Here is a 22,169-nt window from a genome sequence, read left to right on the forward strand (position 1 = left end):
ACTCATAAGCCCATTGGAAAATGAATGTGTAGCTTCTCTTTTCTCTAGATGTGTTCTATAGCCTAAAGGCCTGGGTCAGGTCGTTATTGTAAAAGAGAATGTGTTCTCATGTCTTACCTGGTTAAAGACATTCTCAGTCAGGGACCTTACAGCATGCACTAAACTGTGAGAACACTTGTACATTACTCATCCTTTGGGAAAGAGAAGTAGATCTACGATGGTGTGTTTCACGCTTTTATTGATGTCTCCAATGGAGTCGAACTCAACTTGAGGAATGCATGGTTCTCTATGCCAGTGTTTCCCAACCCTGGTCCTCGAGAACCACCAACAAAAAAGTAATACTTTTTTTTAGTGTAACCCTGGACAAGCACACCTGATTCAACTTGTCAACTAATCATCAAGCCCTCAATGAGGTGTGTTTGTCCAGGGCTACAACGAGAATGTGTACTGTTGGGGGTACACGAGGACCAGGGTTGGGAAGCACTGCTCAATGCATCTGGATTCTATGTATTTCATGTTTACCTGTGAATGAATGTGTTACCTGTTCAGGTACTCAAGCGTGACTTGTGTGTGGTCTGTGTTATTAATGAAGACCTGACTGTAAACTCGGCAACGAGGGGAGCAGGTTCGATATCCAAACACACACTGCCTCACTATGGCCAGGGTGCCTGAAACAGGTCTGTATGAGAATGCAAAGCACAATAAACCCTAGACCTCGTCACACCATCATCCTCTTGTCTCTTTTCATCAGGACGACTTGGCTTATTGTATTGGGTGTTGCTGCCACCAGTCTTTTCACACAGGTTACTGGGTGAAAAAAAAATACATTTTTAGAAAGTTCTACATTCAGAACATCCCTTTCATGTCACAGTTCATCTACTTATGTAGCTCTCGTTTTCTTTTTCAATCCCTCCTGTTTTTACTGGCTTTTGGACAAAGGCATTCTACGAAACAAGTAGAGTTTACCTCAGGCAATGGTTGGTGTACTATAGGAGGTGCTGTAGGTGACCTTGTAGGACCACTCCTTTGTTGGAAGACTGCGGTCTGTAAACATTGAGCAATGCCGAGTGTGTCTCACCCTAACGTCAGATCCGTTAACACATTAAGCAGGGCACAATGTTGTGGAACATTCAGATTGAAATAATTTATTTTATCACTTTATTCTATAGCTCTGAGTAAATACATCTTACATAGTTCAGGTGTGACATAACACTTCCAATGCAATAAAACAGAGGGGATAAAAAAAAATCAATAAGTGAATTCCAATACTGACAACTACATGGGTATTGAACAACAGTACAAGAGTTACTGGAAGTGGACACACATTGACATGAAACATCCATGGAGTGTAGCGACGTCATATTGCCTTCAATGTGCTGCTGAGATCATATTCTATGACATGCCGAAGCTAACCCAGAGATATTTAACATGAAAGTTATTATATGAGGATAACCTGGTAGATGCTAGTCAAATAAAGCTTAAGCAATGACAAACTTAAGAAGCTCTGCTTTTCCAACTTTATCAACCCCGTCTCTTCCTTGGCTAGGTTTGTAGCTGTGTGTGATACACAGCACATCTTTGCCTTGACTAAATTAATAGTGCAAGCCTTGCATGTTTATCAGCATGATCTAGCTCTAGGTTAATTTTTGTTCTAATCACATTTCATTGACCTCCCCACCAAAAGGACCAGAAAACAATAATAGTAATAATAATAATAGGCAAGTGAATGAGTGAGTTTTACAATGATGTCAACTTGCTCATCAAATACATGAATATAATAAATACCAATTATGGACATAAATTAAATTAATGTGACTTGTGGAATATCCATTTACTCTGCATGTGTGCTTATGTACAGTACAGATGAACCAGTATCTACCAGGATTTCAATTGTCAATTGAAATGGAACTACCTCCAACCCTGGTATTTACAGTTGAAAGCCATGGCATAAATGTAGCAATGTTTACAGTATGGCCATAATAACACTGTGCTGCAGTGCAGCTGATTGTCTATGGATGATGATAAACATTTGCACTAAAAAGTATGAAGAATCTAGCCTGGTTCCAGATCTGTTTGTGTTATCTTGCCAAATTCTATGTTCGCTGTCACACTAAACAAGACGGCACAAACAGAACTGGGACCAGGCTATGTGGAGTCATTCCTAAAAATAGAGCAATAGAATAAAAAGTCAGAGGAGATTCATTCATGACCACTGAAATGTCTCGTTACAGACCCTTAAGAATCACAAATGTCTTCATTGCACGTCTCTCAATTAAATATCTGATTTAATTGAGAGACGTGATCAACTACCAAGCAGTGGGATGGTAGGCATACCATAGAGTACCTCAGTATTAGTCATAATACCCATAAAACCTAGCGGTTAAACAGAACTGGTTCCAATCGTTAAAATAAGGGCTGTGATTCGTGTAGGCTTACGCTGGCATGATGTTTTGATAACTATGTAAATCTCTCTCGGACAATAGGGACTTTTATCAATATAGTCACCTGCATTTACCCCCGAAAACTGAAATGCTAATGTGGCTATCATAAAGAACTACAAATGCCATGATGATCTGAACGAGACTGCCGAATCGAGGCAAAGTTAAGAATCTCTGGATTAACTATCGAATGTTAGCGTCAGCTAGAGATGACGAGAAGCAGCTTGCAGGTATGTCGTTTTGCATGTCGTCTACTTTGACACTAATTAGCATTTTTGAATCAGAGTAAATAGAGACGAATAGATAAGTCACCTTGTCCGAGAGATGTACATGGTTATCAAAACTTCACGCTAGGGTAAGCCGGCACAAAACACAGCCCTTATATGAAATGTTTCTAAAATCCCCTATGAGAAAAATGAATGGTGAAAAAACAATTGGAACTATTTCCCTGTTTGACCGCTAGGTTTTATGGTTATTATGACACCTCAACTGTGGAGCTCTATACTGACTTTGACAGAGGAAAAGGTGATCTATTACCTGACAAGACAACAAACAAATCTGGTACCAGGCTAGGTGACCGAGCCTTACTAAAATCAACCAGCCAATACTGATGGGTGGTTTTGATTAATACATTCAAAGTCGACTCTCAAACACAAAAACACAATGGAAATGTGTAATAGTTAGTTGGTCTTACTGCCACCTAGTGAAGAAATGGAGCACCACACCCTGAAGTTTAAAATCTAATACAATGCTCAAAAAAATAAAGGGAACACTTAAACGACACAATGTAACTCCAAGTCAATCACACTTCTGTGAAATCAAACTGTCCACTTAGGAAGCAACACTGATTGACAATACATTTCACATGCTGTTGTGCAAATGGAATAGACAACAGGTGGAAATTATAGGCAATTAGCAAGACACCCCCAATAAAGGAGTGGTTCTGCAGGTGGTGACCACAGACCACTTCTCAGTTCCTATGCTTCCTGAATGATGTTTTGTTCACTTGAATGCTGGCGGTGCTTTCACTCTAATGGTAGCATGAGACGGAGTCTACAACCCACACAAGTGGCTCAGGTAGTGCAGCTCATCCAGGATGGCACATCAATGCGAGCTGTGGCAAGAAGGTTTGCGGTGTCTGTCAGCGTAGTGTTCAGAGCATGGAGGCAATACCAGGAGACAGGCCAGTACATCAGGAGGCGTGGAGGAGGCCGTAGGAGGGCAACAACCCAGCAGCAGGACCGCTACCTCCGCCTTTGTGCAAGGAGGAGCACTGCCAGAGCCCTGCAAAATGACCTCCAGCAGGCCACAAATGTGCATGTGTCTGCTCAAACGGTCAGAAACTGACTCCATGAGGGTGGTATGAGGGCCCGACGTCCACAGGTGGGGGTTGTGTTTACAGCCCAACACCGTGCAGGACGTTTGGCATTTGCCAGAGAACACCAAGATTGCCAAATTCGACACTGGCGCCCTGTGCTCTTCACAGATGAAAGCAGGTTCACACTGAGCACGTGACAGACGTGACAGTCTGGAGACGCCGTGGAGAACGTTCTGCTGCCTGCAACATCCTCCAGCATGACCAGTTTGGCGGTGGGTCAGTCATGGTGTGGGGTGGCATTTCTTTGGGGGGCCGCACAGCCCTCCATGTGCTCGCCAAAGGTAGCCTGACTGCCATTAGGTACCGAGATGAGATCCTCAGACCCCTTGAGACCATATACTGATGCGGTTGGCCCTGGGTTCCTCCTAATGCACAATGCTAGACCTCATGTGGCTGGAGTGTGTCAGCAGTTCCTGCAAGAGGAAGGCATTGATGCTATGGACTGGCCCGCCCGTTCCCCAGACCTGAATCCAATTGAGCACATCTGAGACATCATGTCTCGCTTCATCCACCAACGCCACGTTGCACCACAGACTGTCCAGGAGTTGGTGGATGCTTTAGTCCAGGTCTGGGAGGAGATCCCTCAGGAGACCATCCGCCACCTCATCAGGAGCATGCCCGGGCGTTGTAGGGAGGTCATACAGGCACGTGGAGGCCACACACACTACTGAGCCTCATTTTGACTTGTTTTAAGGACATTACATCAAGTTGGATCAGCCTGTAGTGTGGTTTTCCACTTTAATTTTGAGTGTGACTCCAAATCCAGACCTCCATGGGTTGATAAATTTGATTTCCATACATCATTTTTGTGTGATTTTGTTGTCAGCACATTCAACTATGTAAAGAAAAAAATATTTAATAAGAATATTTCATTCAGATCTAGGATGTGTTATTTTAGTGTTCCCTTCATTTTTTTTGAGCAGTGTGTGTGTGTGTATATATATATATATATATATATATAGTTATTTAGTAAATACTCATCCAGAGTGACTTACAGGAGCAATTAGGGTTAAGAAACTTGCTCAAGGACACATCGGCAGATTTTTCACCTAGTCAGTCCGGGGATTTGAACCAGCGACCTTTCGGTTACTGGCCCAATGCTCTTAGCCACTAGGCTACCTGCCGAAAGACCGTGATATGGGGCGGAAACATTATGCCTAGATTCTATCCTAGATAAACCTTTCTGCTGGCATATCATTGTCATCAGTGCAACTAGGAATGTGCTTATTGAAACCTCAGTAAGGAGTGCCCACGCAGTGTCATAGCATCTCTAAAGGTTTTCTTCGTAACAAAACAGACAGGGTTACTAGGGTGAGAGGGGTTGATAAGGTTATCTGTTGGGACAGTGTGTGTAAGTACATTTCCAAGGGCAGTGGTGAGAGAGGGAAGCTTTGCTCGTCAACTGGGTAATGTTCATTAGGGCACACTGAAGCAATAGGTTTTACAATGATAAACAAAACCCTGGCAGACACAAAAAGGAATTTAATAGCAAGCCAGTCTTTATTGTTATCATAAACCAACTGTTGTATTTTACTACAGACTACAGTAGAGCCAATTTGAGGGAGTGGATATCTAACAGATTCAATTAAACAATTTTCTAATTCCAAGTCATGAATGGTTTCAGTGTACACGGCTTAAAAGGGTACGATCTCAAACACATTGGAAAAAACAAATACACCTTGGGGAGAAAAAAATCTCTCTGGGATTGAAAACGAGGGGTGATCTAGTTTGGGGTGAGTTGATAGAATTTGTCATTCAGTAACATTCAGTAATTAAACAACCCCAGGGAGGATAAACGCACAAAATAGAAATAAAATCAAACCATAGTCTGTTTGTCAATGTAGGATTATAAGATGTGTCACACTATATATGTCACACTACGCTCGCATGCGTTTCATTACTTCGAAGAGGCTTTCTCCCCTTGTCTCCTTTCCTGCATCTATACTGAACAAAAATATAAAACACAATATGTAAAGTGTTGGTCCCATGAGCTGAAATAAAATATCTGCAGGAATGTCCACCAGAGCTGTTGACAGAGAATTGAAAAGGTAATTTCTCTACCATAAGCCACCACCAACATAGTTATAGAGAATTTGACAGTACGTCCAACCAGCCTCACAACCGCAGACCACGTGTAACCACGCCAGCACAGGAGCTCCACATCAGGCATCTTCACCTGTGGGATCCTCTGAGACCAGCCACCCGGACATCTGAGGATGTGGGGGAAAACAAATTCTAATTGGCTGGGCCTGGCTCACCAGTGGGTGGGCCTTGCTCCCAGTCATGTGAAATCCATAGATTAGGGCCTAATTTATTTATTTCAATTGACTGATTTCCTTATATGAACTTTAACTCAGTCAAATGGTTGAAATTTTGCATGTTGCTTTTATATTTCAGTGTACAATCAGAAAAATTTGACTGGTAGGCTTTCACCAATCATTTCAGACAAGGAAGCAACTTTGTAGGACTGAGACGCACCCCTCACTATCACCTCTCCCAAATAAAACAACAAAAAAGCCTAGAACATCAAACAAACAGGTAAATAAAAAATATGCATAAATATAATATTATCTTTGGCCTTACAGTTGTTCTCACTGAGCTGTAGTAGCAAGGTCCAACCAGCAGATGGGGATTATGCATGGTGGGTGTTATTGTGTGGTCCTAAAGGCCTTTGTTGAAGAAGACAGTAGTAGTGTGGGGACTGCTATGTAGTATACTCTCCTGAAGATCTGTCTCCAGGCTGCTCACTGCCATAGAACTACAGAGAGAGAGGGGGAGGGAGAGAAAACGGACCAGAAACAGAGAGAGAAAAATACATTGATTATTAGAGAGTACAATCTCTATGTTAAAGAAAAGCAGATCCACTGTCTATAGCTAAGGTATGTAACATATGGCCATACTTTACCTCTTCTGTGGGAAGAGGGCACAGCACAGAGGAGTTGCAAACACCAGACTGAAAGAGAGAAAATAATGTTTGGTAAACAGTGCAATACAAGCAGTACGCGGAATACAATCATGACGTGCAGTATTCAGAACATGTTATGGTTAGTTTGCTTACAGTGCATGTCATTGAGAGAGGAGAATTACTCCCTTAGATACTTACCACAGACCCACCAGTCCCACCTGTACTGGGGCGTTTAGGACTGGGAACCGCTGAGGAGAAAACAGAGACAGAAATTGTGAAAGCAACTCCAAGCTGAAGCAATTTTTAATGAAACCAACAGACAGTATATAGACATTACACTGACAGTATCGAAGAGCTTAACAAGCCTGGTCCAAGATCTGTTTGTGCTTACTCATATGGTCATTGACAAAACAGCACAAACAGATCTGGGACCAGGCTAGAGATTGTGGATCAACACAGGATATCAGACACGACAAAACACAGAAGCCTGGATTTCCACTCGCCTCTCATGACACCAACAAACAAGTAGCATATTTTACATGGCTAAACCCCACACATAGAATGACACTATTTAATTAAGTGGTTTGAACTCCAAATAGAGGGTAGGCTTAGTACAACAGTGGCTACATGCCACAGATTATCCTCCACACACACTGACTGTATGTAGTACCGGCTCCAGTAAACCCACTGACTGTTGAGAGCATGACAGGCATCCATTCGTCTCTTGTAACATTACCTTCATAAAGGCTTTCTTCTCCAGGGCGTTCATTATCACAGGTGGGATAGCTGTGGACAGACCGAGAGAGAGAAAACAATGAGGACTTTCAAGAGGCAACACGTATTTTATAAAATGCGTTTTTTGGCAGAAATGCCTTCTGGAACATGTTAACTTTCATGTGCCTTAAACTTGCATGCCATCTGTAAATACGAATACAATTGTTAAATCGCAAGCCTAGTTGGTTTAGCCACAGAAGGACAGGAAACTTCCCGCTAGCCATGATTGGCTGAGATAATGGATGGGCTGGACATGGCGAGAGAGAGAGAAGTTCGGATTGGTCTGCCATGTAACACGCTTCAGTCAAACATCAGCTGCTCAGTATGTGTAGATAATCCTTGCTACTGCAGCTTTTTTTTAAAGATATTACCTTAGCCATGGAGAACTTCAAAAGTGTTGCTACTGCCCACAACAACATTGCTGCCCTGAATTTAGCCGGTGCTATCGACAAAGATCAGTGGGGAAAAAGTTGTGATGGACTACTTTCTGCACACGGTCAGTGTGAACCTGTGTGACTTGACACAACGTGGACCAAATAAGCTGTACAAACGAAATGGAAACACAGGACGTCTTAGTTAGCTAAAGGGTTTCAAGTCTGCTGTGAAGCGTTCATCCATGTATACGGCTAAGAGTCCAGCTAATTTTTCAGATATTATACGGTTTCTAATTTAGTCAGAAAGTCATTTTCATTGCAAGTTAAAGCATACTGTTGGCTAGCTAGCAAATGTTAGCGTGCTGCTCGCTAGCTAACGCTACGTGTATGATCTGTGTAGTAATATTATTTGTATCTGAGGAAGCCATTTGAATTGCTAGCTATAGTCTAATGTTAGTTAGCTAACAATGAACTTAGTTTGTTAGCTTTAGCTACTTGCAGATTCATACTATAGCATTTCATGCATAGTGGCTAGCTATGACAATCTGTTTGTATTGCTAATAGTATGGGTTGGGATTATAGTTCATCGTTTAGCTAGCTAGACAATAATGACCCATCCACTTAGCTAGATGTGGCTTGGGTTGGTTATAGCATTTCTTTCACATGAACCATCAATTTAGACAAGTGTGTCTAGGTAAGCATCTAATAATTACACTATATTTTTTATGTGGACACTTCCTATGCAAATATGCAAGTAACCATTTCACTGTACCATTTACCCCTTCTGTATCATGTGCATTTGACAAATAAACTGATTTAATTTGATATAGTGTGCGTTTATCAGAGACGGTAATGTCAAGAACATGACCTGCACCAAAGTCACATTAGGATATAGACAAGTGTATTTTTAACTGGAGTTTTTCCTTGTTGTAGGCTACTACTTTGGTAGTTTACTACACTACCTTACTAACTCTGTTTAGGACATGGCCTCACACATTCATTCTTAAAGAGATGGGTGGGGCTAAGGCTTAAGAGGGTGTGAACGATGCTGAATAGGTGTAGACAAAGAGCTCTCCAGTAGGTGTACTAAAACATTGAAGGGCCATTTTCTCAAAAGCAGGGTTACATATTAATCAACTTTCAAAGCAGAATTACTTTCACATTGTTCCTCTAGTGCAGTGTTTGATACACAATTTTGTAGCTCGGAGTCTCTACTGTCATCCAATGTAAAAAAATAAAAAAAAATAAAAAAAAACACCAGTCCAAATCCAGGTGGTCAGTCACATTGTGTCTGAAACACAGTGCTTACCCATATCTGGCACAGCCATGCCAATCCTGGACACCACCACCTGGATGATGCCTGACTTGGCAGCGGTGACTGACTCTCCTAACCGGTTCCCTTCCTCGTCTGTCACTGGAATGCCGTACTTCAGCTCCCTAAGAAAAGGGACATAAGGAGAGAATGAAATTCAGCCAAATCATGTTGCTATGTCCAAAGTTAACCAGGATATTGTTGCATATGAGTCATTCATGATTTGAAATGCAAGCAAGCATTTTAGTTTGAAAATAAAATAAAGCCATCCTTGAATAATTTGTGTAAACAATAAATCGTTCCATTTCGGCAATTGTATTCACGAATGCATGAGACTGTTTTTAGTGTCGTTTGAATGTTATTTATTTAGTGTTGCTTACATTGTTCCAAACGATAAGAAAAACAGCACCTGTTTGGCACACACAATAAGCACACAGCACTTGCTCCTTACCTTCTTTTTCTTGATCTCCAGTATTTTCCACAACTTGTCAAATGTATTCCACATGTCTGACTTCCCCTTTAACTCCTGAGCAACCAGTAAACATTCCCCGTTTCGAGTTTATTTGTCACGTTCTCGGCATTCATTTTGCTGTCACGTGTTAGTGTTCAGAGTTTGTTATAACCAATTTATTGATCGCTATAAATCAGGCCCTATTGGTCACGTGCATGCAATACATATACAGTGCCTTGCGAAAGTATTCGGCCCCCTTGAACTTTGCGACATTTTGCCACATTTCAGGCTTCAAACATAAAGATATAAAACTGTATTTTTTTTGTGAAGAATCAACAACAAGTGGGACACAATCATGAAGTGGAACGACATTTATTGGATATTTCAAACTTTAACAAATCAAAAACTGAAAAATTGGGCGTGCAAAATTATTCAGCCCCTTTACTTTCAGTGCAGCAAACTCTCTGCAGAAGTTCAGTGAGGATCTCTGAATGATCCAATGTTGACCTAAATGACTAATGATGATAAATACAATCCACCTGTGTGTAATCAAGTCTCCGTATAAATGCACCTGCACTGTGATAGTCTCAGAGGTCCGTTAAAAGCGCAGAGAGCATCATGAAGAACAAGGAACACACCAGGCAGGTCCGAGATACTGTTGTGAAGAAGTTTAAAGCCGGATTTGGATACAAAAAGATTTCCCAAGCTTTAAACATCCCAAGGAGCACTGTGCAAGCGATAATATTGAAATGGAAGGAGTATCAGACCACTGCAAATCTACCAAGACCTGGCCGTCCCTCTAAACTTTCAGCTCATACAAGGAGAAGACTGATCAGAGATGCAGCAAAGAGGCCCATGATCACTCTGGATGAACTGCAGAGATCTACAGCTGAGGTGGGAGACTCTGTCCATAGGACAACAATCAGTCATATATTGCACAAATCTGGCCTTTATGGAAGAGTGGCAAGAAGAAAGCCATTTCTTAAAGATATCCATAAAAAGTGTCGGTTAAAGTTTGCCACAAGCCACCTGGGAGACACACCAAACATGTGGAAGAAGGTGCTCTGGTCAGATGAAACCAAAATTGAACTTTTTGGCAACAATGCAAAACGTTATGTTTGGCGTAAAAGCAACACACCATCCCCACTGTCAAACATGGTGGTGGCAGCATCATGGTTTGGGCCTGCTTTTCTTCAGCAGGGACAGGGAAGATGGTTAAAATTGATGGGAAGATGGATGGAGCCAAATACAGGACCATTCTGGAAGAAAACCTGATGTAGTCTGCAAAAGACCTGAGACTGGGACGGAGATTTGTCTTCCAACAAGACAATGATCCAAAACATAAAGCAAAATCTACAATGGAATGGTTCAAAAATAAGCATATCCAGGTGTTAGAATGGCCAAGTCAAAGTCCAGACCTGAATCCAATTGAGAATCTGTGGAAAGAACTGAAAACTGCTGTTCACAAATGCTCTCCATCCAACCTCACTGAGCTCGAGCTGTTTTGCAAGGAGGAATGGGAAAATATTTCAGTCTCTCGATGTGCAAAACTGATAGAGACATACCCCAAGCGACTTACAGCTGTAATCGCAGCAAAAGGTGGCGCTACAAAGTATTAACTTAAGGGGGCTGAATAATTTTGCACGCCCAATTTTTCAGTTTTTGATTTGTTAAAAAAGTTTGAAATATCCAATAAATGTCGTTCCACTTCATGATTGTGTCCCACTTGTTGTTGATTCTTCACAAAAAAATACAGTTTTATATCTTTATGTTTGAAGCCTGAAATGTGGCAAAAGGTCGCAAAGTTCAAGGGGGCAGAATATTTTCGCAAGGCACTGTATGTGTCACCTAAAGAGAGCAAGGGTTGAGGGAACGTTTTTCCTACACAAAAGAGGGATTTCGGTAACAAAACTTGTCAGAAATGGCTGTAATTATGTTGCAGCTTCAGCAACACGGACAGCGCGATAAACACTGTTGATTTTCTGTGGTATTGAGGAGAGTGAGGAAGGAGTGCTAGTCACAAAGTCAATCGCTGTGATTTGTGCCACAGCAGGGAGGAGAGAGACACAACGTAACTCAAAATCTCAGTCAGTCACTCAATGTAAAATATATTATATTTTTTTACTAAGCCCGGCCCTGCACAATCAAATCAATTGCCGTCGCACTCCCTCGAGTAATTTGTGTGTCTTCATTATTTAATCAAACAGAGAGTTTAAAGCATCTGACAAGCTCAGTGCATATAGCTGATTTGAATAAAACACATAGGAAGTGTCTATATATGGAAAAATACACCATTTAAAATGTGACCAATCGATTGTTCGACAAAGATGACTCTCAGTTGCATTGAACGTTGATAATGTGTTGATTCAATCACAAATCCCACAGTAAAGGGAAATGCTGATAGTGTTAGCTAAGGGGGAAAAATCTGAACTTCACTCAACTTTCTAATCTTGTGCTTCTCTGCGTGGGCTCACATTTCTTCTGCGCGGCAGTCCTGGGGCACACCCGCAGCTTAGAGGGAACATTGGTTGTGGTGTCTTTAAATTCTAGCTCACCTCTGCCTCATGAAGGGGATGTTGATACAGTTGGCAGCCGCTACAGCAAAGAAAGGGACGAACCGGCTCATGACGGCTGGAAGGCGCTGGGGAGAGACGGAGTTTGTTTCAATGTTGATTTTTCATGGAGCTAAAATGTAAAGCGAAGTGTAAATCAACTTGAACTAAGATGATCCTTAGACAGTCCCGTACCTTGGCTAGAGACTTGAGTCCCAGGGCTGTGACTACAGCTCCTGTGGTGGCACTGATGTACGCTGCAGCCAGCTGACTGAGAGAACATAGGGGCGCACATTTACATCTTAGCATCTTACTAAAACAATTTACTGAGCCTCAATAATGTTCCTGTTCCAAGCATTTACCAGAATCTAGTCTTATCTAATACGCAGAGAGAGGTCTCAAGTCACAATGCATACGGAATACATGCATTCAAATCATAAGCAATATTTATTGCAAAACTTGACAAGTCAGGCAGACATGACGATGTACAGTTCAGGAATCTCTCCACAGTAATAATGATTTAAAATGGTCCCCAGTCTTGACATGCTCTTTCCATATAAACTGAGAAGCACCAGCATTGCTTGTTCTCATTCCGCATGTGTCCTGGTTAAGTAGGTGCATATAAATAGTCTAAAGTGGTACCCTTGGCCCCAGACCAGACACATGTATGCTAACGCCTTGCTTCCTATATCTACTGTAGACAGTGAAGCAGAGTTACAGCTACAGTCTTTCAGGTGGAATGGAGGAGCATACTGAACTAAAGAGTGGGTTATTATACCGCTGTAAGGGGAATGTAGTGGACTGGGGTTCCACTGGCTAGCCTCTGCTTTGCCCTGCATGACAGGAGGCCCCCATACAGAGCTGAGCTAGGCTAGGGGTGCACATCAATAGTCTACTATGGTCTTCTCTCCTTGTATCTTTTCCTTCATCAGCACCGATGGAGAAAGAGAAGACCGGTGAAAGCAACAGCGGGAAAATGTTATGGGGATTTGCTCACCACCTATCCATGTCCTTTCAGATCAGTACTGATGAAGGAAAGCAGATGAGGAGTGGAAGATACAGTAGCTAAGGCTATGAGATGCACCATAGTACTAGCCAGTTACAGGTACTGTAGGGCTGGTTTAGTAATGTGGTTGTGGTGTAAGTGGTCCCAGTCCCTACTTGGTGGTGAGGGCAGAGTCTCCACTGCGGTTGCTGTAGTTGACCACAGCGTTAAAGGACTGGTTCACCCACTGCCAGAACACAACGGCTGGAGTCGTCCTGGAGGAGTAGAGGTTCAAGAGAGGTGAGAAGAGAGGAGGGGAGGAAAGAGGGTCAAAAGGGGTGAGGGGAGGAGAGAAGGTGAGAGATGTTAAAGGGATTACAGAAAGGGGAGATAAAAGGGAGGGGATATGGAAAGGCAAAATTATGTAAAAATGGGAGAGAAGGGTAGGGAAAAGGGAAAGATGAGAGAAGGAGGACAAGGAAAGTGAGAATAAGCATGAATCATTTCTGATATTTCATTGAGGCAGATTGTTTGAATTTCTCCTAGAAAACAAAGCTAAATCATGACTTGTAAAACAGCTAAAAATGTAACTTTCCACTTCCGTGCAATGTTTACATAATGGTGTTACAGTGCGACTTAAAAAAAATAGAACCTTTATTTTAGCAGGGAAATCCCATTGAGACCAAGGCCTCTTTTTCAAGGGAGCCCTGCATGTACACAAATCATACAAATACAATGCATAAAAACATAAAATAGTTACAAGCAATTCAAGAAAAGCAGTCACATTCCTAAACACGGAGGTCCTCCATCAACAACCTGAACTGCCCTAGAGATAACAGCCTCAAGGTGCAGAGGGCTCTACAGAAAAGTCCATACGGGCTGCAAAAACACAGAATGCAGATTGACCTAATTCCGTGGTAAAACAGGCTGAATTTATTTCACATAATCTATGCATTTCTCTCAAACAATTTCACCATCTGATATGTTGGGATTGTTTTTTACCTGTTCTGTATGTTATGCTACACACAAATTGTATTTAACATGTATTAAATTGAAAACGGAATACACCCTAGTAGTACCTGTAGAATGTGAGCATGCATCCGGTGATGGTCATGTTCATGGGGACCTGGGCAGACATGCGTCCCACCACCATCTTTTCGCCGGTGTCAGGGTGGAAGGCAGAGTCATAGATGTACTTGGCTCTCCACAGCTCATCTTCTGTCAGACCTGGCTTCACCACTCCTAACCTGGACACAAGTACATCAAACTCTTTAAACAATGAATGAATGAATGAATGAATGACAAAAATTCAGCATAAAGCATAATATAAGTACATCCGTTGTTTTAAAGGAATGTGCCCATTTCTGCATTTGTTCATAACAAAGACACAGCTTAGTCTTACATATTTATTTTTGTGTTTTCAGTTCATCTCTGGTGTAAAGGAGAAACCAGTAGGCCAGATGTTCCAGCCTACAGGCCAAGCCTAATTAGTTGTTTGTCTGTCAAATGTTGTTTGTTTCTTTCTCTTATTATGCCGTGGGGGGAGGGGGGGAGATCAGGTTATGACGACAGCTAGCTAACTTCTTGAACTCTTCAGTTCAGAGACACTGCTATAGATTGTTTCCGTGATCATACATGACGAGCCACAGAATCAATAGATTTTTGGTTTGATGCTTCCAATAATGTAAAGGAATTCCTTCCCAGGCACCACACACCCCATCGTACGGAGAGGGGAGTAATGCAGTAGCTTTCCAAGGTATCATCATTTTCCTTCCCAGGACCTCACCCCTCCTCCATCTATACCTGTTAATTTTCCAGTGACCCATGTGCTCTCAGCATCTCATTTGACAGCAGTTCCACCCACCCGTTCCGCCACATTATCCTCACCCATCCTTCCCTCTCCTCCCACCGTACCTGTATTTCTCCACAGTAACCCGTGCATCCTCCAGGGTCTCAGAGGACTTCAGAATGTTCCTGGGGTCAGTGACGAAGAAGAAGTGCTGGGCGCGGCCCATGAATGTGCTCTGGTCCCATCGTGGCTCCTTGATGTTAATGTCCAGATCTCCAGACATCCTTGTTTTACTTTGGGACCGGTTAACAGAAACATGTTAGTTAGGCATGGGTTTAATTCTCTGCACATTTGACAAAGACTTTCTTCAGTGACATTTTGGGGGGGACAAAAAGAAAGACAAAATAGACCTTGTCAACAAATTCAACATATTTCAAAAGATAAGTCCTTCTCCCCAGCTAGGCCTAAGCCTTGATAGCACGGTAAGTCCCCTACCTCTCCGATTCATTTATAGCTCTCACTTCCTCTCTTTCTCTGTGGCCAAAACAATCCTAGTGATTGGAGGGGCCTACTGCACCTATAGTCTCCTCCTCAAAATCCTAATACGTCAATAAGTCAGGCCTTATCTAAATTCTCTGACAAATTAGCTTGCTCCTAAATGCATCAGAATTATTAGCCTAAACATTATTGAAGGGAATTACATTGGCATTCTGAACCTTCTTTTAGCATTAATTCAATCTGAATTAAAAATCAAATCAAATCATCAAATCAAATTGTATTTGTCACATACACATGGTTAGCAGATGTTAATGCGAGTGTAGCGAAATGCTTGTGCTTCTAGTTCCGACAATGCAGTAATAACCAACAAGTAATCTAGCTAACAATTCCAAAACTACTACCTTATACACACAAGTGTAAGGGGATAAAGAATATGTACATGAAGATATATGAGTGAGTGATGGTACAGAGCGGCATAGGCAAGATACAGTAGATGGTATTGAGTGCAGTATATACATATGAGATGAGTATGTAAACAAAGTGGTATAGTTGAAGTGGCTAGTGATACATGTATTACATAACGATGCAGTAGATGATATAGAGTACATTATATACATATACATATGAGATGAATAATGTAGGGTATGTAAACATTATATTAGGTAGCATTGTTTAAAGTGGCTAGTGATATATTTTACATCATTTCCCATCAATTCCCATTATTAAAGTGGCTGGAGTTGAGTCAGTGTGTTGGCAGCAGCCACTCAATGTTAGTGGTGGCTGTTTAACAGTCTGATGGCCTTGAGATAGAAGCTGTTTTTCAGTCTCTCGGTCCCAGCTTTGATGCACCTGTACTGACCTCGCCTTCTGGATGATAGCGGGGTGAACAGGCAGTGGCTCGGGTGGTTGTTGTCCTTGATGATCTTTATGGCCTTCCTGTGACATCGGGTGGTGTAGGTGTCCTGGAGGGCAGGTAGTTTGCCCCCGGTGATGCGTTGTGCAGACCTCACTACCCTCTGGAAGCCTTACGGTTGTGGGCGGAGCAGTTGCCGTACCAGGCGGTGATACAGCCCGACAGGATGCTCTCGATTGTGCATCTGTAGAAGTTTGTGAGTGCTTTTGGTGACAAGCCAAATTTCTTCAGCCTCCTGAGGTTGAAGAGGCGCTGCTGCACCTTCTTCACGATGCTGTCTGTGTGGGTGCACCAATTCAGTTTGTCTGTGATGTGTACGCCGAGGAACTTAAAACTTACTACCCTCTCCACTACTGTTCCATCAATGTGGATAGGGGATGACCAGTCCAGCACAGTCTGCAAATAGGTTACTAGCTGTCTTTTACATGCACATCTAGGCTATGCATCATCTGACCAAGGCTACATCAGAGCCTTGCAGTACAACAATAAACAAACTGAAAAATGAAAAGCCTAGCTTTCAGCCACTAGAGTTATCATGATGTTTGGTTTCCTAGGTAGTCAGATGATAAACAGAGGTCTTTCTAGCTGAATGGTCTATCTGCAGACCATGTTTACTACATGCCATGCCCACTATATGTCACTTAATACATGCCATGCCCACTGCCATTGAGGCTACAAGCTTGCTAGGACACTGGCACAGTGTCCTTCACTCCCACCTGTCGAGTACTGCTTTCACGCAGTTATTTTAATGTTATGGCGAGGGTAATCACTACCCAGTATAGCCCTTGATCATGACACTCAGTTCCATTGCATTACACATTGGATGAAGGTGTCGGGGTAGTCTTGTTAAGAGGCCAGACACTCAATCTGGACATTAAGACTCGTGGCTTGCGGTATGGTTTTGGAAGCATTAGGACCTTATTTTTCATGTCATATCAGGACGCACTGTATATGCACATGGTGTAGCTCTTTAAAAAGAAATCAGTTAAAATATTTTTTTGGGGTGGGTGGGATGTGGAGGGTTTAGTTATGTTATTCTAATAAAAGTTATTTAACCACCTCGTTTTTCTGTTCTTATGGCTCTCAATTTTACAATAGAATTTAAGCTAAATTATCCAACTGAAAATGCTAAACTGTAAAATGCACCTAGAATGTTTGTTTGATGCTAATGCAAAATGAAAAAAGCTAGACAGGTTAGAATTATTATTTTCCTAATTAGTTAATAAAATACGATTTAAATATAATCAAGGCTTTTAGGAAACAAATACCAAGACATTTGCTTGTTATTATGCATTTGTCTTCCTGATAATAGTGCACAAATAAATATCCACATTCTGTAAATGACAATTGAGTCCCATGAAGTGACAGGCGTCGATACTTTCATTGTTGATCAATAGTATACGAGTAAAATCAGACTGTTCTCCAATGCGTTGATAACGTGACCGATCTTTTTTTTTTTTTTTTACGAGACGACGCCTTCGTTAGGACTAACAAAACAAATTGGGTAATGTACATGGACATGTGAATCCATTTAATTTCGTTTTAATGGACACCTTATTTTACATGGGCGTACCCCCTAATGGACGCCATTTCCGTTTTTTTTTTTTTTTTTTAATAGCGTCCGATATGGCGCAACGATATGCTACTGTAAATAATAATTGTACCCTAAAATTACAAAGTGAACCCAAGGCAAGCTTTAATGCAATAACGCATGTGATTGGTGCCTGACACTCACGACAGGTAAAGGAGAAAGGAAGACCAAGCTAGAAGTGTAAAGTTACCTACAATTTTCAATATATAGTAGTAGATGGATACAAATCAACCTGCATCTCGCAGCGATATGAGTGCAGTTAACGTTATCAAAATCGGAGGCTAACGATACCATGCTTAAGTTTAGGTAGCTAACGTTTGACCATTTCAGTTTGCTTGTCCAATATTGTAGCATGTGAGGCTGACATACTGTCTTGATATAAATGACTATATTGTGAACGAACACGGTGACTTCTTACTATGTGCAATTAAAAAACAACCACTAACGTCAGCTAGCTAGATGGCTAACTTCTAGCTAGCGCACGTTTAAGAAATAGGAAACTGCAGAACGTTCGCGTCTTCCGTTAGCTCGAGGTAGCTACACATTTACAACATGTAAAACACTGTCAATAAAATCACCAAAACATACCTAGCTTCAATGTCAAGCTGTGCTCACTCTACACACCTTGCAGAGACTTGAAAAACAATTACTTATTCTTTGGGATTTCGTTGGCGGATCCCATCCAACTTTTAGGTGCATACACTGCCACCTACTGTACGGGTGTGTGAGGCCATTCACGGCCTACCTAATTATATTATTTGATACAATATTATAAAAACTGGGCACTGAATGCTGATTGGCTGACAGCTGTGGTATATCAGACCGTATACCACGGGTATGACAAAACATTTATTTTCACTGCTCTAATCACGTTGGTAACCAGTTTATAATGGCAATAAGGCACTGAGGTTTGTGGTATATGGCCAATATACCACGGCTAAGGGCTGTATCCAGGCACTCCGCGTTGTTGTGCTTGAGAACAGCCCTTAGCCATGGTATATTGGCCATATACCACACCTCCTCGAGCCTTATTGCTTAAATAACAAATTGGGGGAAAGGAAAATTGCCCTACCACCTATTAGCCCTCTCTAAAAATAAAAAAAAACACACACATTCCAGTATTTTACCTTATCTAGTCCTACTCCAGAAGACTAGATAAGGTTAAACACCCCCTGCAACTGTTCTGCAGTAAATCCTTGCGATCTAAAGTACTTCTCTGCCGCTGCCACTACAACCTCTATTTTCTGTGACTTTCCATCCATTTCTGCAGTACAATTAACAACCATGGCTATGAATGCTAAAAATCCCACTTTACTGAAGCACATATTATTCCTATCACTCTCTTGATCTCTGCCTACTCACAGGAATCCTCTCAGGATCCCTCACCCTGTACCCATGCGTCAGCATACGGCACTTTCTGTACTACTCTAACCCTGGCAACCTCAATCTGCCTTTCTCTCACAGGACATCTCTGATCTCCAGCCCCATGATCACCCCCACAACTAACACACATTTTTCTCCACCGATGTGTGTTCCGCACATTCCTTCATCTCATGACCATTGTGGCTGCTTCGCGTGATGTATTGTTGTCTCTACCTTCTTGCCCTTTGTGCTGTTGTTTGTGCCCAATAATGTTTGTACCATGTTTTGTGCTGCTAACATGTTGTGCTGCTGCCATGTGTTTCTACCATGTTGTTTTGCTACCGTGTTATGTTTTCACGTGTTGCTGCCATGCTATGTCGTCTTAGGTCTCTCTTTATGTAGCGTTATGGTGTCTCTCTTGTCGTGATGTGTGTTTTGTCCTATATTTTATTTAGTATTTTTAATCCCAGGCCCCATCCCCGCAGGAGGCCTTTTGCATTCTGGTAGGCCATCATTGTAAATGAGAATTTGTTCTTAACTGACTTGCCTAGTTAAATAAAAAAAATGCCCTCCTGCACACCTAGGCATCTCCCTCTTACACACTGCTGCACTATGCCTATAACCTTGACACCTAAAACACCATAATATTTTCATAACATAAACTCTCACGGGATACCTGACACTTCCTACCTTGACCTTATCTGCTAAAAACTCTGCATGACATATAATTTCTTCTCCGTTTCCCCACCGTATCTACATCTCACCAAACAGCGCTGTCACAGACATTGGGAATCTTCACTTTCAACTGCTCCTCAACACTTAATGCCACCCCTGTTATTACATCTTTCAACGGCGTCCTGCTCCGGAGAGCAAAGCACTAATCTCGTAATCCGGAACGCCCGCTCCCTCTGGGTTGAGGAAACACAAAAAAATAGAGTCCACTCGAGTTACCTAACCCAACAGTCCCCAACCTCTCCTCCACCCAACCTGACACCACATATGTATCAACCAAAAAGCACAGATACATTCTCTCAACAAATCTCACTCCTACTGTGCCCAAATCATCCTTGGGACGAGACCTGAACTCAGCAGTCCTCACCGCAGGTACTTCACTCTCAACAAGTTCCATCTCTGATCTACTGGAGCACGTATTCCTGTTTTTGCACTTGACGCCCACCTTCCTCACCTCACTATTTCCCTCTACACTCAACTTCTTCTCAGCAATCATAACTGCACCTGCTACCACATTTAATTAATCCTCACTCTCATCATGTTCCATTTCCTCCTTAAGCTCTTCCAAAAGTTCTGGGCGATCCTCCATTCCATATTCACTCAAAACATATTCTATATCGCTCCTTTTTTTCTTGTTCATCATCTTCTCCTTCACCAGATTTTCCAGAAGGCCTGTGTAATCCCCCACTCCATGTTTATTCCTAATATTCTCCACTTTCTTCCTTACTTTCTTCCTTATTTCCTTCCATACTCCTCCGTAAGCATTTAGCTTCTTTCTCCTACTTCTTCTTCTGTGGGTTTTATGGCAGACTACAACCCAAAAAGGTGTATTACCACCACCAACTGGACAGGTTTGGAAAAAAAGGTAAAAATAACACCCATACAAGATAGAGGAAACTAACTTAATCCACCCACAATAAAAAAAAAATAACACATTGACAAAACCAAAACCCCCTAACTCCCACTTCTTTCAAATCTCCATACAGTATCTCCCTTCTCAGGCTCTATGAATTGAGAGGTTGTACGGCTTGTGACAATACTCCATGCAACTCCTCTGCTGAGAAGTCTTTAAGTCCCAGGAACCATTCCACCGCATCCACAATATCTATTTTCCTGGACTTCCTCTCCACCTTGGCAGTGCCATTAATCACCATAGAAATAAAGGTCACAAAGTCCACCTTATATATAACCTTTAACATATCTGGGTCCTGCTGTTGAACAGCAACCCCTGGAGCCTTCAGTGAAGGCCTATCCACCACCATGCTCTTCAGGAGCACCATTCAAACCCTTTTAACTGCATATGAAATGCTCTCAAAAGCCCTGACATTAGCCACCTCATGGGTAAAATAACACATCCTAGATCTGAATGAATGAAACATTCTTATTAAATATTTTTTTTCTTTACATAGTTGAATGTGCTGACAACAAAATCACACAAAAATTATCAATGGAAATCAAATTTATCAACCCATGGAGGTCTGGATTTGGAGTCACACTCAAAATTAAAGTGGAAAACTACACTACAGGCTGAGCCAACTTTAACTTTATGTAATGTCCTTAAAACAAGTCCAAATGAGGCTCAGTAGTGTGTGTGGCCTCCACGTGCCTGTATGACCTCCCTACAATGCCTGGGCATGCTCCTGATGAGGTGGCGGATGGTCTCCTGAGGGATCTCCTCCCAGACCTGGACTAAAGCATCCGCCAACTCCTGGACAGTCTGTGGTGCAACGTGCCGTTGGTGGATGGAGCGAGACATGATGTCTCAGATGTGCTCAATTGGATTCAGGTCTGGGGAACGGGCGGGCCAGTCCATAGCATCAATGCCTTCCTCTTGCAGGAACTGCTGACACACTCCAGCCACATGAGGTCTAGCATTGTGCATTAGGAGGAACCCAGGGCCAACCGCACCAGCATATGGTCTCAAAAGGGGACTGAGGATCTCATCTCGGTACCTAATGGCAGTCAGGCTACCTCTAGCGAGCACATGGAGGGCTGTGCGGCCCCCCAAAGAAATGCCACCCCACACCATGACTGACCCACCGCCAAACCGGTCATGCTGGAGGATGTTGCAGGCAGCAGAACGTTCTCCACGGCGTCTCCAGACTGTCACGTCTG

At 42.3% G+C, this 22,169-nt stretch overlaps 1 protein-coding gene across 4 annotated transcripts; it reads right to left on the reverse strand.

Moving 5' to 3' along the window:
• Window positions 1-4,817: 4,817 nt before the first annotated feature.
• Window positions 4,818-20,956, reverse strand: LOC110502652 (sideroflexin-1). 4 transcript variants are annotated; one of them, XM_036960355.1, is made up of 11 exons: window positions 20,586-20,956; window positions 15,084-15,251; window positions 14,249-14,416; window positions 13,346-13,444; window positions 12,380-12,455; window positions 12,188-12,273; window positions 9,179-9,306; window positions 7,458-7,507; window positions 6,920-6,969; window positions 6,722-6,769; window positions 4,818-6,574 (listed from the first exon to the last, which is right to left on the reverse strand). In XM_036960355.1, exons 2-11 carry the CDS (start codon window positions 15,239-15,241, stop codon window positions 6,478-6,480), a joined length of 960 nt encoding a protein of 319 aa, XP_036816250.1. In that variant the 5' UTR covers window positions 15,242-15,251; window positions 20,586-20,956; the 3' UTR covers window positions 4,818-6,477. The 4 variants fall into 4 exon arrangements, with proteins under 4 accessions (XP_036816250.1, XP_036816248.1, XP_036816249.1 ...); XM_036960353.1 differs by having other exon boundaries at window positions 20,422-20,956; XM_036960354.1 differs by lacking the exon at window positions 20,586-20,956 and adding an exon at window positions 18,549-18,751.
• Window positions 20,957-22,169: the final 1,213 nt, after the last annotated feature.

Source organism: Oncorhynchus mykiss, chromosome 23, assembly GCF_013265735.2.
Source record: "Oncorhynchus mykiss isolate Arlee chromosome 23, USDA_OmykA_1.1, whole genome shotgun sequence".
NCBI lineage: Eukaryota > Metazoa > Chordata > Actinopteri > Salmoniformes > Salmonidae > Oncorhynchus > Oncorhynchus mykiss.